The 15,050-nt window shown below is 49.2% G+C and overlaps 1 protein-coding gene across 1 annotated transcript in view; it reads left to right on the top strand.

Annotated features, from left to right (window-relative positions):
* Positions 1 to 15,050, top strand: part of LOC137368661 (thrombospondin-4-like) — a 212,459-nt gene that overhangs the window by 172,280 nt on the left and 25,129 nt on the right. Inside the window, exon 16 of the mRNA XM_068028804.1 lies at positions 13,874 to 14,067. Coding sequence (XP_067884905.1) covers positions 13,874 to 14,067 — 194 coding nt within the window. The remainder of the gene's footprint in view (positions 1 to 13,873; positions 14,068 to 15,050) is intronic.

Raw genomic sequence — 15,050 nt, 5'->3', positions numbered from 1 at the left:
TCCCCACTACTACTGTTACTGCTGGACTCCCCACTACTGTTGTTACTGCAGGACTCCCCACTACTGTTGTTACTGCAGGACTCCCCACTACTGCTGTTACTGCTGGACTTCCCACTACTGTTGTTACTGCAGGACTCCCCACTATTGCTGTTACTGCTGGACTCCCCACTACTGTTGTTACTGCAGGACTCCCCACTACTGTTGTTACTGCAGGACTCCCCACTACTGTTGTTACTGCAGGACTCCCCACTACTGCTGTTACTGCTGGACTCCCCACTACTGTTGTTACTGCAGGACTCCCCACTACTGCTGTTACTGCTGGACTATCCACTACTACTGTTGCTACTGCTGGAAACCCTCTACTACTGCTGTTACTGCTGGACTGTCCACTACTGCTGTTACTGCTGGTCTCTCCTCTACTGCTGCTTTTACTGCTGGTGCTCCCTCTACTCCTGCTGTTACTGCTGGACTCTCCACTACTACTGCTGCTCCTGCTGGACTCCTCACTAGTACTGCTCTTACTGCTGGAACCCCTCTACTGCTGCTGTTACTGCTGGAATCTCCTCTACTACTACTGTTACTGCTTGACTCTACTACTGCTGTTACGGCTGGACCTCCAACTATTGCTGTTACTACTGGACTCTCCACTACTGCTGCTTTTACTGCTGGTGCTCCCTCTACTCCTGCTGTTACTGCTGGACTCTCCACTACTACTGCTGTTACTGCTGGACTCCTCACTAGTACTGCTCTTACTGCTGGAACCCCTCTACTGCTGCTGTTACTGCTGGACTCTCCACTACTACTGCTGTTACTGCTGGACTCCTCACTAGTACTGCTCTTACTGCTGGAACCCCTCTACTCCTGCTGTTACTGCTGGACTCTCCACTACTACTGCTGTTACTGCTGGACTCCTCACTAGTACTGCTCTTACTGCTGGAACCCCTCTACTACTGCTGTTACTGCAGGACTCCCCACTACTGTTGCTACTGCTGGAACCCCTCTACTACAGCTGTTACTGCTGGACTCCTCACTAGTACTGCTCTTACTGCTGGAACCCCTCTACTCCTGCTGTTACTGCTGGACTCTCCACTACTACTGCTGTTACTGCTGGACTCCTCACTCGTACTGCTCTTACTGCAGGAACCCCTCTACTACTGTTGTTACTGCTGGACTCCCCATTACTGTTGCTACTGCTGGAACCCCTCTACTACTGTTGTTACTGCTGGACTCCCCATTACTGTTGTTACTGCTGGTACCCCTCTACTACTGTTGTTACTGCTGGACTCCCCACTACTATTGCTACTGCTGGAACCCCTCTACTACTGTTTTTACTGCTGGACTCCCCACTACTGTTGCTACTGCTAAAACTCCTCTACTACTGTTGTTACTGCTGGACTCCCCACTACTATTGCTACTGCTGGAACCCCTCTACTACTGTTGTTACTGCTGGACTCCCCACTACTGTTGCTACTGCTGAAACCCCTCTACTACTCTTGTTACTGCTGGACTCTCCATTACTGTTGCTACTGCTGGAACCCCTCTGTTACTGTTATTACTGCTGGACTCCCCACCACTGTTGCTACTGCTGGAACCCCTCTACTACTGCTGTTACTGCTGGACTCCCCATTACTGTTTTTACTGCTGGACTCCCCATTACTGTTGCTATTGCCGGAACCCCTCTACTATTGTTTTTACTGCTGGACTCCCCATTACTGTTGCTACTGGTGGAACCCCTCTACTACTGTTGTTACTGCATGACACCCCATGACTGTTGCTACTGCAGGACTCCCCACTACTGCTGTTACTACTGGGCTCCCAACTACTGTTGTTACTGCTGGAACCCCTCTACTACTGTTGTTACTGCTGGACTCCCCATTACTGTTTTTACTGCTGGACTCCCCATTACTGTTGCTATTGCCGGAACCCCTCTACTACTGTTTTTATTGCTGGACTCCCCATTAATGTTGCTACTGCTGGAACCCCTCTACTACTGTTGTTACTGCTTGACTCCCCACGACTGTTGCTACTGCAGGACGCCCCACTACTGCTGTTACTGCTGGGTTCCCCACTACTGCTGTTACTGCTGGACTCCCCACTACTGCTGTTACTGCTGGACTCCCCACTACTGTTGTTACTGCTTGACTCCCCACAACTGTTGCTACTGCAGGACGCCCCACTACTGCTGTTACTGCTGGGTTCCCCACTACTGCTGGACTCCCCACTACTGCTGTTACTGCTGGACTCCCCACTACTGCTGTTACTGCAGGTCTCCCCACTACTGCTGTTACTACTGGACTCCCCACTACTGTTGTTACTGCTGGAACCCCTCTACTACTGCTGTTACTGCAGGACGCCCCACTACTGCTGTTACTGCTGGGTTCCCCTCCACTACTGCTGTTACTGCAGGATTCCCCACTATTTCTGTTACTGCAGGACTCCCCACTACTGCTGTTACTGCAGGACTCCCCACTACTGTTGTTACTGCAGGACTCCCCACTACTGCTGTTACTGCTGGTCTCTCCTCTACTACTACTGTTACTGCTTGACTCTCTACTACTGCTGTTACGGCTAGACCTCCCACTATTGCTGTTACTACTGGACTCTCCACTACTGCTGCTTTTACTGCTGGTGCTCCATCTACTCCTGCTGTTACTGCAGGACTCTCCACTACTACTGCTGTTACTGCTGGACCCCTCACTTGTACTGCTCTTACTGCTGGAACCCCTCTACTACTGCTGTTACTGCTGGACTCTCCACTACTGTGCTGTTACTGCAGGACTCTCCACTACTGTTGACACTGCTGGAACCCCTCTACTACTGCTGTTACTGCTGGACTGCCCACTACTGCTGTTACTGCTGAAACCCCTCTACTACTGCTGTTACTGCTGGACTCTCCACTACTACTGCTGTTACTGCAGGACTCTCCACTACTGTTGATACTGCTGGAACCCCTCTACTACTGTTGTTATTGGTGGAGTCCCCTGTATTACTGTTGTTACTGCTGGACTCCCAATTACTGTTGTTACTGCTGGTACCCCTCTACTACTGCTGTTACTGCAGGACTCCCCACGACTGTTGCTACTGCTGGAACCCCTCTACTACTGTTGTTACTGCTGGACTCCCAATTACTGTTGTTACTGCTGGTACCCCTCTACTACTGCTGTTACTGCAGGACTCCCCACGACTGTTGCTACTGCTGGAACCCCTCTACTACTGCTGTTACTGCTGGACTCTCCACTACTACTGCTATTACTGCAGGACTCTCCACTACTGTTGATACTGCTGGAACCCCTCTACTACTGTTGTTATTGGTGGAGTCCCCTGTATTACTGTTGTTACTGCTGGACTCCCCACTACTGTTGCTACTGCTGGAACCCCTCTACTACTGCTGTTACTGCAGGACTCCCCACAACTGTTGCTACTGCTGGAACCCCTCTACTACTGTTGTTACTGCTGGACTCCCAATTACTGTTGTTACTGCTGGTACCCCTCTACTACTGCTGTTACTGCAGGACTCCCCACGACTGTTGCTACTGCTGGAACCCCTCTACTACTGCTGTTACTGCAGGACTCCCCACTATTTCTGTTACTGCAGGACTCCCCACTACTGCTGTTACTGCAGGACTCCCCACTACTGTTGTTACTGCAGGACTCCCCACTACTGCTGTTACTGCAGGACTCCCCACTACTGCTGTTACTGCAGGACTCCCCACTACTGCTGTTACTGCTGTACTCCCCACTACTGTTGTTACTGCAGGACTCCCCACTACTGTTGTTACTGCAGGACTCCCCACTACTGCTGTTACTGCTGGACTCCCCACTACTGTTGTTACTGCAGGACTCCCCACTACTACTGTTACTGCTGGACTCCCCACTACTGTTGTTACTGCAGGACTCCCCACTACTGTTGTTACTGCAGGACTCCCCACTACTGCTGTTACTGCTGGACTTCCCACTACTGTTGTTACTGCAGGACTCCCCACTATTGCTGTTACTGCTGGACTCCCCACTACTGTTGTTACTGCAGGACTCCCCACTACTGTTGTTACTGCAGGACTCCCCACTACTGTTGTTACTGCAGGACTCCCCACTACTGCTGTTACTGCTGGACTCCCCACTACTGTTGTTACTGCAGGACTCCCCACTACTGCTGTTACTGCTGGACTATCCACTACTACTGTTGCTACTGCTGGAAACCCTCTACTACTGCTGTTACTGCTGGACTGTCCACTACTGCTGTTACTGCTGGTCTCTCCTCTACTGCTGCTTTTACTGCTGGTGCTCCCTCTACTCCTGCTGTTACTGCTGGACTCTCCACTACTACTGCTGCTCCTGCTGGACTCCTCACTAGTACTGCTCTTACTGCTGGAACCCCTCTACTGCTGCTGTTACTGCTGGAATCTCCTCTACTACTACTGTTACTGCTTGACTCTACTACTGCTGTTACGGCTGGACCTCCAACTATTGCTGTTACTACTGGACTCTCCACTACTGCTGCTTTTACTGCTGGTGCTCCCTCTACTCCTGCTGTTACTGCTGGACTCTCCACTACTACTGCTGTTACTGCTGGACTCCTCACTAGTACTGCTCTTACTGCTGGAACCCCTCTACTGCTGCTGTTACTGCTGGACTCTCCACTACTACTGCTGTTACTGCTGGACTCCTCACTAGTACTGCTCTTACTGCTGGAACCCCTCTACTCCTGCTGTTACTGCTGGACTCTCCACTACTACTGCTGTTACTGCTGGACTCCTCACTAGTACTGCTCTTACTGCTGGAACCCCTCTACTACTGCTGTTACTGCAGGACTCCCCACTACTGTTGCTACTGCTGGAACCCCTCTACTACAGCTGTTACTGCTGGACTCCTCACTAGTACTGCTCTTACTGCTGGAACCCCTCTACTCCTGCTGTTACTGCTGGACTCTCCACTACTACTGCTGTTACTGCTGGACTCCTCACTCGTACTGCTCTTACTGCTGGAACCCCTCTACTGCTGCTGTTACTGCTGGACTCTCCACTACTACTGCTGTTACTGCAGGATTCCCACTACTGTTGCTACTGCTGGAACCCCTCTACTACTGCTGGAACCCCTCTACTACTGCTGTTACCGCTGGACTGCCCACTACTGCTGTTACTGCTGGAACCCCTCTACTACTGCTGGAACCCCTCTACTACTGCTGTTACTGCTGGACTCTCCACTACTACTGCTGTTAATGCAGGACTCCCCACTATTTCTGTTACTGCAGGACTCCCCACTACTGCTGTTACTGCTGGACTCCCCACTACTGCTGTTCTACTGGGCTCCCCACTACTTCTGTTACTGCTGGAACCCCTCTACTACTGCCTTTACTGCAGGACGCCCCACTACTGCTGTTACTGCTGGGTTCCCCTCTACTACTGCTGTTACTGCAGGACTCCCCACTATTTCTGTTACTGCTGGACTCCCCACTACTGCTGTTACTGCTGGACTCCCCACTATTTCTGTTACTGCAGGACTCCCCACTACTGCTGTTACTGCTGGACTCCCCACTATTTCTGTTACTGCTGGGTTCCCCTCTACTACTGCTGTTACTGCAGGACTCCCCACTATTTCTGTTACTGCTGGACTCCCCACTACTGTTGTTACTGCAGGACTCCTCACTACTGCTGTTACTGCTGGACTCTCCACTACTACTGTTGCTACTGCTGGAAACCCTCTACTACTGCTGTTACTGCTGGACTGTCCACTACTGCTGTTACTGCTGGTCTCTCCTCTACTTCTACTGTTACTGCTTGACTCTCTACTACTGCTGTTACGGCTGGACCTCCCACTATTGCTGTTACTACTGGACTCTCCACTACTGCTGCTTTTACTGCTGGTGCTCCCTCTACTCCTGCTGTTACTGCAGGACTCTCCACTACTACTGCTGTTACTGCAGGACTCCCCACTACTGTTGTTACTGCAGGACTCCCCACTACTGCTGTTACTGCTGGACTCCCCACTACTGTTGTTACTGCAGGACTCCCCACTACTGTTGTTACTGCAGGACTCCCCACTACTGCTGTTACTGCTGGACTCCCCACTACTGTTGTTACTGCAGGACTCCCCACTACTACTGTTACTGCTGGACTCCCCACTACTGTTGTTACTGCAGGACTCCCCACTACTGCTGTTACTGCTGGACTCCCCACTACTGTTGTTACTGCAGGACTCCCCACTACTGTTGTTACTGCAGGACTCCCCACTACTGCTGTTACTGCTGGACTCCCCACTACTGTTGTTACTGCAGGACTCCCCACTACTGTTGTTACTGCAGGACTCCCCACTACTGCTGTTACTGCTGGACTCCCCACTACTGTTGTTACTGCAGGACTCCCCACTACTGTTGTTACTGCAGGACTCCCCACTACTGCTGTTACTGCTGGACTATCCACTACTACTGTTGCTACTGCTGGAAACCCTCTACTACTGCTGTTACTGCTGGACTGTCCACTACTGCTGTTACTGCTGGTCTCTCCTCTACTGCTGCTTTTACTGCTGGTGCTCCCTCTACTCCTGCTGTTACTGCTGGACTCTCCACTACTACTGCTGCTCCTGCTGGACTCCTCACTAGTACTGCTCTAACTGCTGGAACCCCTCTACTGCTGCTGTTACTGCTGGAATCTCCTCTACTACTACTGTTACTGCTTGACTCTACTACTGCTGTTACGGCTGGACCTCCAACTATTGCTGTTACTACTGGACTCTCCACTACTGCTGCTTTTACTGCTGGTGCTCCCTCTACTCCTGCTGTTACTGCTGGACTCTCCACTACTACTGCTGTTACTGCTGGACTCCTCACTAGTACTGCTCTTACTGCTGGAACCCCTCTACTGCTGCTGTTACTGCTGGACTCTCCACTACTACTGCTGTTACTGCTGGACTCCTCACTAGTACTGCTCTTACTGCTGGAACCCCTCTACTCCTGCTGTTACTGCTGGACTCTCCACTACTACTGCTGTTACTGCTGGACTCCTCACTAGTACTGCTCTTACTGCTGGAACCCCTCTACTACTGCTGTTACTGCAGGACTCCCCACTACTGTTGCTACTGCTGGAACCCCTCTACTACAGCTGTTACTGCTGGACTCCTCACTAGTACTGCTCTTACTGCTGGAACCCCTCTACTCCTGCTGTTACTGCTGGACTCTCCACTACTACTGCTGTTACTGCTGGACTCCTCACTCGTACTGCTCTTACTGCTGGAACCCCTCTACTGCTGCTGTTACTGCTGGACTCTCCACTACTACTGCTGTTACTGCAGGATTCCCACTACTGTTGCTACTGCTGGAACCCCTCTACTACTGCTGGAACCCCTCTACTACTGCTGTTACCGCTGGACTGCCCACTACTGCTGTTACTGCTGGAACCCCTCTACTACTGCTGGAACCCCTCTACTACTGCTGTTACTGCTGGACTCTCCACTACTACTGCTGTTAATGCAGGACTCCCCACTATTTCTGTTACTGCAGGACTCCCCACTACTGCTGTTACTGCTGGACTCCCCACTACTGCTGTTCTACTGGGCTCCCCACTACTGCTGTTACTGCTGGAACCCCTCTACTACTGCTGTTACTGCAGGACGCCCCACTACTGCTGTTACTGCTGGGTTCCCCTCTACTACTGCTGTTACTGCAGGACTCCCCACTATTTCTGTTACTGCTGGACTCCCCACTACTGCTGTTACTGCTGGACTCCCCACTATTTCTGTTACTGCAGGACTCCCCACTACTGCTGTTACTGCTGGACTCCCCACTATTTCTGTTACTGCTGGGTTCCCCTCTACTACTGCTGTTACTGCAGGACTCCCCACTATTTCTGTTACTGCTGGACTCCCCACTACTGTTGTTACTGCAGGACTCCTCACTACTGCTGTTACTGCTGGACTCTCCACTACTACTGTTGCTACTGCTGGAAACCCTCTACTACTGCTGTTACTGCTGGACTGTCCACTACTGCTGTTACTGCTGGTCTCTCCTCTACTTCTACTGTTACTGCTTGACTCTCTACTACTGCTGTTACGGCTGGACCTCCCACTATTGCTGTTACTACTGGACTCTCCACTACTGCTGCTTTTACTGCTGGTGCTCCCTCTACTCCTGCTGTTACTGCAGGACTCTCCACTACTACTGCTGTTACTGCAGGACTCCCCACTACTGTTGTTACTGCAGGACTCCCCACTACTGCTGTTACTGCTGGACTCCCCACTACTGTTGTTACTGCAGGACTCCCCACTACTGTTGTTACTGCAGGACTCCCCACTACTGCTGTTACTGCTGGACTCCCCACTACTGTTGTTACTGCAGGACTCCCCACTACTACTGTTACTGCTGGACTCCCCACTACTGTTGTTACTGCAGGACTCCCCACTACTGCTGTTACTGCTGGACTCCCCACTACTGTTGTTACTGCAGGACTCCCCACTACTGTTGTTACTGCAGGACTCCCCACTACTGCTGTTACTGCTGGACTCCCCACTACTGTTGTTACTGCAGGACTCCCCACTACTGTTGTTACTGCAGGACTCCCCACTACTGCTGTTACTGCTGGACTCCCCACTACTGTTGTTACTGCAGGACTCCCCACTACTGCTGTTACTGCTGGACTATCCACTACTACTGTTGTTACTGCTGGAAACCCTCTACTACTGCTGTTACTGCTGGACTGTCCACTACTGCTGTTACTGCTGGTCTCTCCTCTACTGCTGCTTTTACTGCTGGTGCTCCCTCTACTCCTGCTGTTACTGCTGGACTCTCCACTACTACTGCTGCTCCTGCTGGACTCCTCACTAGTACTGCTCTTACTGCTGGAACCCCTCTACTGCTGCTGTTACTGCTGGAATCTCCTCTACTACTACTGTTACTGCTTGACTCTACTACTGCTGTTACGGCTGGACCTCCCACCATTGCTGTTACTACTGGACTCTCCACTACTGCTGCTTTTACTGCTGGTGCTCCCTCTACTCCTGCTGTTACTGCTGGACTCTCCACTACTACTGCTGTTACTGCTGGACTCCTCACTAGTACTGCTCTTACTGCTGGAACCCCTCTACTGCTGCTGTTACTGCTGGACTCTCCACTACTACTGCTGTTACTGCAGGACTCCCCACTACTGTTGCTACTGCTGGAACCCCTCTACTACAGCTGTTACTGCTGGACTCCTCACTAGTACTGCTCTTACTGCTGGAACCCCTCTACTCCTGCTGTTACTGCTGGACTCTCCACTACTACTGCTGTTACTGCTGGACTCCTCACTCGTACTGCTCTTACTGCTGGAACCCCTCTACTGCTGCTGTTACTGCTGGACTCTCCACTACTACTGCTGTTACTGCAGGATTCCCACTACTGTTGCTACTGCTGGAACCCCTCTACTACTGCTGGAACCCCTCTACTACTGCTGTTACCGCTGGACTGCCCACTACTGCTGTTACTGCTGGAACCCCTCTACTACTGCTGGAACCCCTCTACTACTGCTGTTACTGCTGGACTCTCCACTACTACTGCTGTTACTGCAGGACTCCCCACTATTTCTGTTACTGCAGGACTCCCCACTACTGCTGTTACTGCTGGACTCCCCACTACTGCTGTTCTACTGGGCTCCCCACTACTGCTGTTACTGCTGGAACCCCTCTACTACTGCTGTTACTGCAGGACGCCCCACTACTGCTGTTACTGCTGGGTTCCCCTCTACTACTGCTGTTACTGCAGGACTCCCCACTATTTCTGTTACTGCTGGACTCCCCACTATTTCTGTTACTGCAGGACTCCCCACTACTGCTGTTACTGCTGGACTCCCCACTATTTCTGTTACTGCTGGGTTCCCCTCTACTACTGCTGTTACTGCAGGACTCCCCACTATTTCTGTTACTGCTGGACTCCCCACTACTGTTGTTACTGCAGGACTCCTCACTACTGCTGTTACTGCTGGACTCTCCACTACTACTGTTGCTACTGCTGGAAACCCTCTACTACTGCTGTTACTGCTGGACTGTCCACTACTGCTGTTACTGCTGGTCTCTCCTCTACTTCTACTGTTACTGCTTGACTCTCTACTACTGCTGTTACGGCTGGACCTCCCACTATTGCTGTTACTACTGGACTCTCCACTACTGCTGCTTTTACTGCTGGTGCTCCCTCTACTCCTGCTGTTACTGCAGGACTCTCCACTACTACTGCTGTTACTGCTGGACTCCTCACTAGTACTGCTCTTACTGCTGGAACCCCTCTACTGCTGCTGTTACTGCTGGACTCTCCACTACTACTGCTGTTACTGCAGGACTCCCCACTACTGTTGCTACTGCTGGAACCCCTCTACTACTGCTGTTACTGCTGGTACTGCTGGACTGCCCACTACTGCTGTTACTGCTGGAACCCCTCTACTACTGCTGTTACTGCTGGAACCCCTCTACTACTGCTGTTGCTGCTGGACACCCCATTACTGTTGTTACTGCAGGACTGCCCACTACTGCTGTTACTGCTGGACTCTCCACTACTGCTGCTACTGCTGGACTCTCCTCTAATACTGCTGTTACTGCTGGACTCTCTTCTACTGCTGTTACTGATGGACTCTCCACTACTGCTGCTGTTACTGCTGGACTCCCCACTACTACTGCTGTTACTGCTGGACTTTCCACTACTATTGCTGTTACTACTGGTGCTCCCTCTACTATTGCTATTACTGCTGGAACCCAGCTCACCACGACACTGAACTTCTACAAATCCGGCTCTTTCCAGGGATCCATAAGGGACATGTGTGGAGTCTCCCAGGCAGCAGTCATTTGCTGCACCAAGGAGGTGACCAATGTCCTGTTCAAGACAGCCAGCGACTACAAGCACTACCAGACCAACGCTGTTAGTCAGGCGGAGAAGACAATTGGCTTCGGTGCCATCGCTGACTTCTCACAGGTGCAAGGTGTCATTGATTGCACACATATTTTCATCAATACTCCCACCGAGCAGCCAGACTCCTTCATCAACAGGAACAACTTCTGTTTCATCAGCATGCAACTGAGGATGTATGAGACCCCTGACAGCTGGTCTCTGCCCCTTCCATGCGCTATCCTTGGAGAGACAATATTGTCTTGCTACTCCCCTCTGAAGCTGGAATAATGCCCAGCTGTGCCCACCCCTACAGAGAGCCCAGCACCTGAGGCTCCGTCCACTCTTGTAGTAAGCCCAGCACTCGAGACTGCACCCACCCTTATGGTGAGCTCAGCACCCGACTGCGCCCACCCTTACAGTGAGCTCAGTACCTGAGACTGCACCCACCTTTACAGTGAGCTCAGCACCCTACTGCGCCCACCCTTACAGTGAGCTCAGTACCTGAGACTGTGCCCACCTTTACATTGAGCTCAGCACCCAAGACTGCTCCCACCCTTGCAAAGAGCCCAGCACCTCAGGCCGACAATGGCCTCTGCTCACCGCTCTTCCCTATCCACTGTTTGCTATGGCTGCCTTACCGCAGCAGCACTGAGGCTTCGCCTTGGTGCTGCCACCTTTAAACAGCTGGGGATGTGAAAGCACGTGATCCCTGTGCACTGTTAACTAAATGGCAAAGCCCCTCATAATATCAGCTTCAATTCAGTCCAAATGCTTTCTAACTAGCTGTTCACCAATTCAAATTGCAGCCCCACACGTCATAGCGGCAACATCGCCTTGGAGCATTCCCACCACTAACAAAATCTGGAACCAACATCGGGTTTCTGGGAGAGCACTTCCCCTCCCACCCCCCCCCCTCCTCTCATGCCTCCAATCCCTCTCCTGCTGGTGGATAAACGCCTGGCCACCATGTGGGAACTGCAGACAAGGGTTCACATCCTAACATTCTGTGGTGCAGTGTTGGTACCTCAATAGATGACATCAACACCCACTCTGTCTGAGTTAAAACATCCTGATGGCATGATACTCTCCTCAGTATAAGAAATTGCCTCACTCCCAAGTGTTTAATGAGGGGTGACTTTTACAAGCACAACAAATATCTTATCAAAATGCAAGGAGGCAGTGCTGAATCAGATAAACCTGCAACGGATGTCTCATTCTTTCTGAGGTTTTTGCATTATTTGAATGCCAAATTGCTGACAGGGAGCAGTTTGCAGCCTTTACACATTTGAGATATTTTCTGACTAAGTGTTGTTATTCAGTACCTGTTCCATTTATAGTAATATTGGGAATTAAAACCCAGTTTTCTGCCAGGATACCAAATGCTATTGAACCATGTTTACCTGGGAAACAATTGCTATATAATGAGTGCAGTTTCTTTGCAATTTCCTTGGGTGTGTCTCAATGTCCTGGCATAACTTCAGCCAAGGATTGGTGGAGACTCTGGAGAAATTGTGTCATTGGTTGGAAATGACAGTTTACACCATTTCCCTGGGAGTTTCGCTGATCTTCCAAAGTTACAGTAGGAGGTTGGGACCCATGATTATTAAGAGCCTAAGCATCTGCTAAATTGCTCTCCAGTTGGTGATTTTTGTCAGTACTTTCTTTGTCAGGGCTGTCTTTCGAAGTCAATCCTTTAGAAAGAGTTTGAAGTATAGACCCTGTTCATACTGACAGCAGAGTCTGGATCTAGTCTCTAATCTTCTTTTCTTGGTTTGAAAGGCCATTTAGGCTGCTATTAGAAGAATATCTTCTTGGGCCGATTTTGAACCAATTCCATTGACATTTGGGTATACCTCACAGGGGTCTTTTTTGGACTGTGTTCCTGGGTGGGGAGGCTCATCTGCCAGGGCTGCGCATTGGAAATTTGGCTGCAGGAAAATTGCACACAGTACACACCCAAATTTGTGCTATGGGTTTTTAGTGGGCAATTCTCCCCACCATGAGGTGGAAAATTATTCCTGTAAAGTACATTCAAATATCAATGGGATTGATTCAAGATCAGCTCATGCAAATGTTTTGACTGACTTCCCAATGGTCAGAACACACACGGGTCAATGAGCACCTGACGGCCTCTAAAACCACAGCGGCAGCAGTAATATTTTCCATTCCTCATGTAACTTCCTTAAAGAAAGCGGAAAGTATGCAATTTGTTGACAACTCTTGTTAAATGTTCCAACATATGCAAACTTATGAAAGAGGGGAATATTGAATTTTCACATGTGTTGACACTTCCATTAATATCTGGTGATGTTCTGTACATAGCCTAATAAACAAAGGTCTTTGCAGGTTGAGTATGAATGAATATATGTGTGTGTGTGTGTTTGAGAACTGGATCTATGGTTTATTTTCGTAATATAAATATATAAATGTAATTGATAATAAAGTATCCTTAATGTTACACTGATTTATAGAACATTTATAACAGCTACTTGAAGCACAGTTTATGGGGCCGACGGTGGCATAGTGGCAATGTCACTGAGTTAGTAATCCAGAGGCCCAGGCCAATGACCTGGGGACACAGGTTCAAATCCCACCATGGCAGCTGGTGAAATTTAAATTCAATTAATTAATAAGTTCAATTAATTAATCATAAAAAATTCTGGAATTGAAAGCCAGTCTCAGTAATGGTGAAATTATCATAGATTGTCATAAAAACTAATCTGGTTTACTAATATCCTTTAGGGAAGGAAATTTGCTGTTTTTACCTGGTCTGGCCTATATGTGACTCCAGACCCAAAGCAATGTGGTTCATTCTTAACTGCCCTCTGAAATGGCCTAGCAAGGCATTCAGTTGTGAAGGGCAATTAGGGATGGGCAACAAATGCTGGCCTTGCCAGTGACACCCACATCCTATGAAAGAATATGAAAATAAAGCACTTGTCAAGTACAAAAATGTGGAGGAAAGAAGATTAACAGAGAGGAGCAAATAGCAAAAATGCAATTGTGTTTCAATGTACTGTTTTACTTTGACAGTGATGGAGATGGGCACCAAGACAGCAATGACAACTGCCCCACCGTCATTAACAGCTCCCAATTGGACACAGATAAGGATGGGCTTGGAGACGAGTGTGACGATGATGATGACAATGATGGAATTCCGGATGTTTTTCCACCTGGTCCGGATAATTGCAGGCTGGTAGCCAATCCAGGGCAGGAGGATGATAACTGTGAGTATGAGTGCTCATGTCAAAAGAAAATAAGTTTGGAACAAGGAAGGCTAATTGGCACACCAAGCCTATTCTTGTTAACAGGCCATGTAGAATGTGCACTGTTGGGAACTCTACCTAACCTAACCACAAGTACAAATATCCAGACAGATAGGACAATGTGAATTTTCTTACTGAGTCTCGAAGGTAATAGAACAAAGCTGTAGAATATAAAGTTAATACTGCATTCTGTATGAACCAATCCCATAGATAATGTTCTCATGATCCCAACAGGTTTCCATATTTTTCCATATAAAATATTGGATTTTCTACACTTAAACTTACAATTTCCATCTTTAACTAAATTCAACAAAGTATTTATGAGAAGTTTATTCCATGTATTTGCTGATTTCTTCGCATCTCCAGTGTTGCAAAGGTTTGACAATTTTGCACTTATGGTCTTTGATCATGATTGAAGTGAAATAACCTGTTTTTGATAGACATTATTTGTGTATTTGCATATCTACCATTACCTGCAATCTTTTCCTGTCGTAACATGTTTAATTCTGTGAACCGCTAATCACATCCTAGGCTGAAGTCATAGGATTGTCATTGTTGCTTTTCTCTGTACCCTCTTTGGGGCCAAGAATCCATGGCTCCTCTGTCCACCCCATGTTAGAGGGGGCTAAGCTGAGGAAATGGTGAAAGGATTCCCAAGCTGGGAATTTCCTCATCCCTGACTTGGGAGAACAGCAGCAGCCAGTGCACCCAATGAACAGAGCCATACCAGGTGTTGCAGCGGCCTAGTTGGGACTCAGATACCGAAATAGATTAGGACACTCCAGGCCTTTCCCCCTCACCTTGGTCAGCATCGATCATTATGTGATGGATGACAAGAATTGAAACTCAGAGCTGTTCCTTGGTTGCAGCTATTGTTTAATTCTGGTAATTTGAGTTTGGAAATTCAGTGTCTGTCACCATTAGAAAATATTTCATTGAATTTA

This window comes from Heterodontus francisci, chromosome 4 (assembly GCF_036365525.1).
Source record: "Heterodontus francisci isolate sHetFra1 chromosome 4, sHetFra1.hap1, whole genome shotgun sequence".
Lineage (NCBI taxonomy): Eukaryota > Metazoa > Chordata > Chondrichthyes > Heterodontiformes > Heterodontidae > Heterodontus > Heterodontus francisci.
Note: the sequence above shows the minus strand (reverse complement) of the source record. Positions and strands in the feature narration are given on the sequence as shown.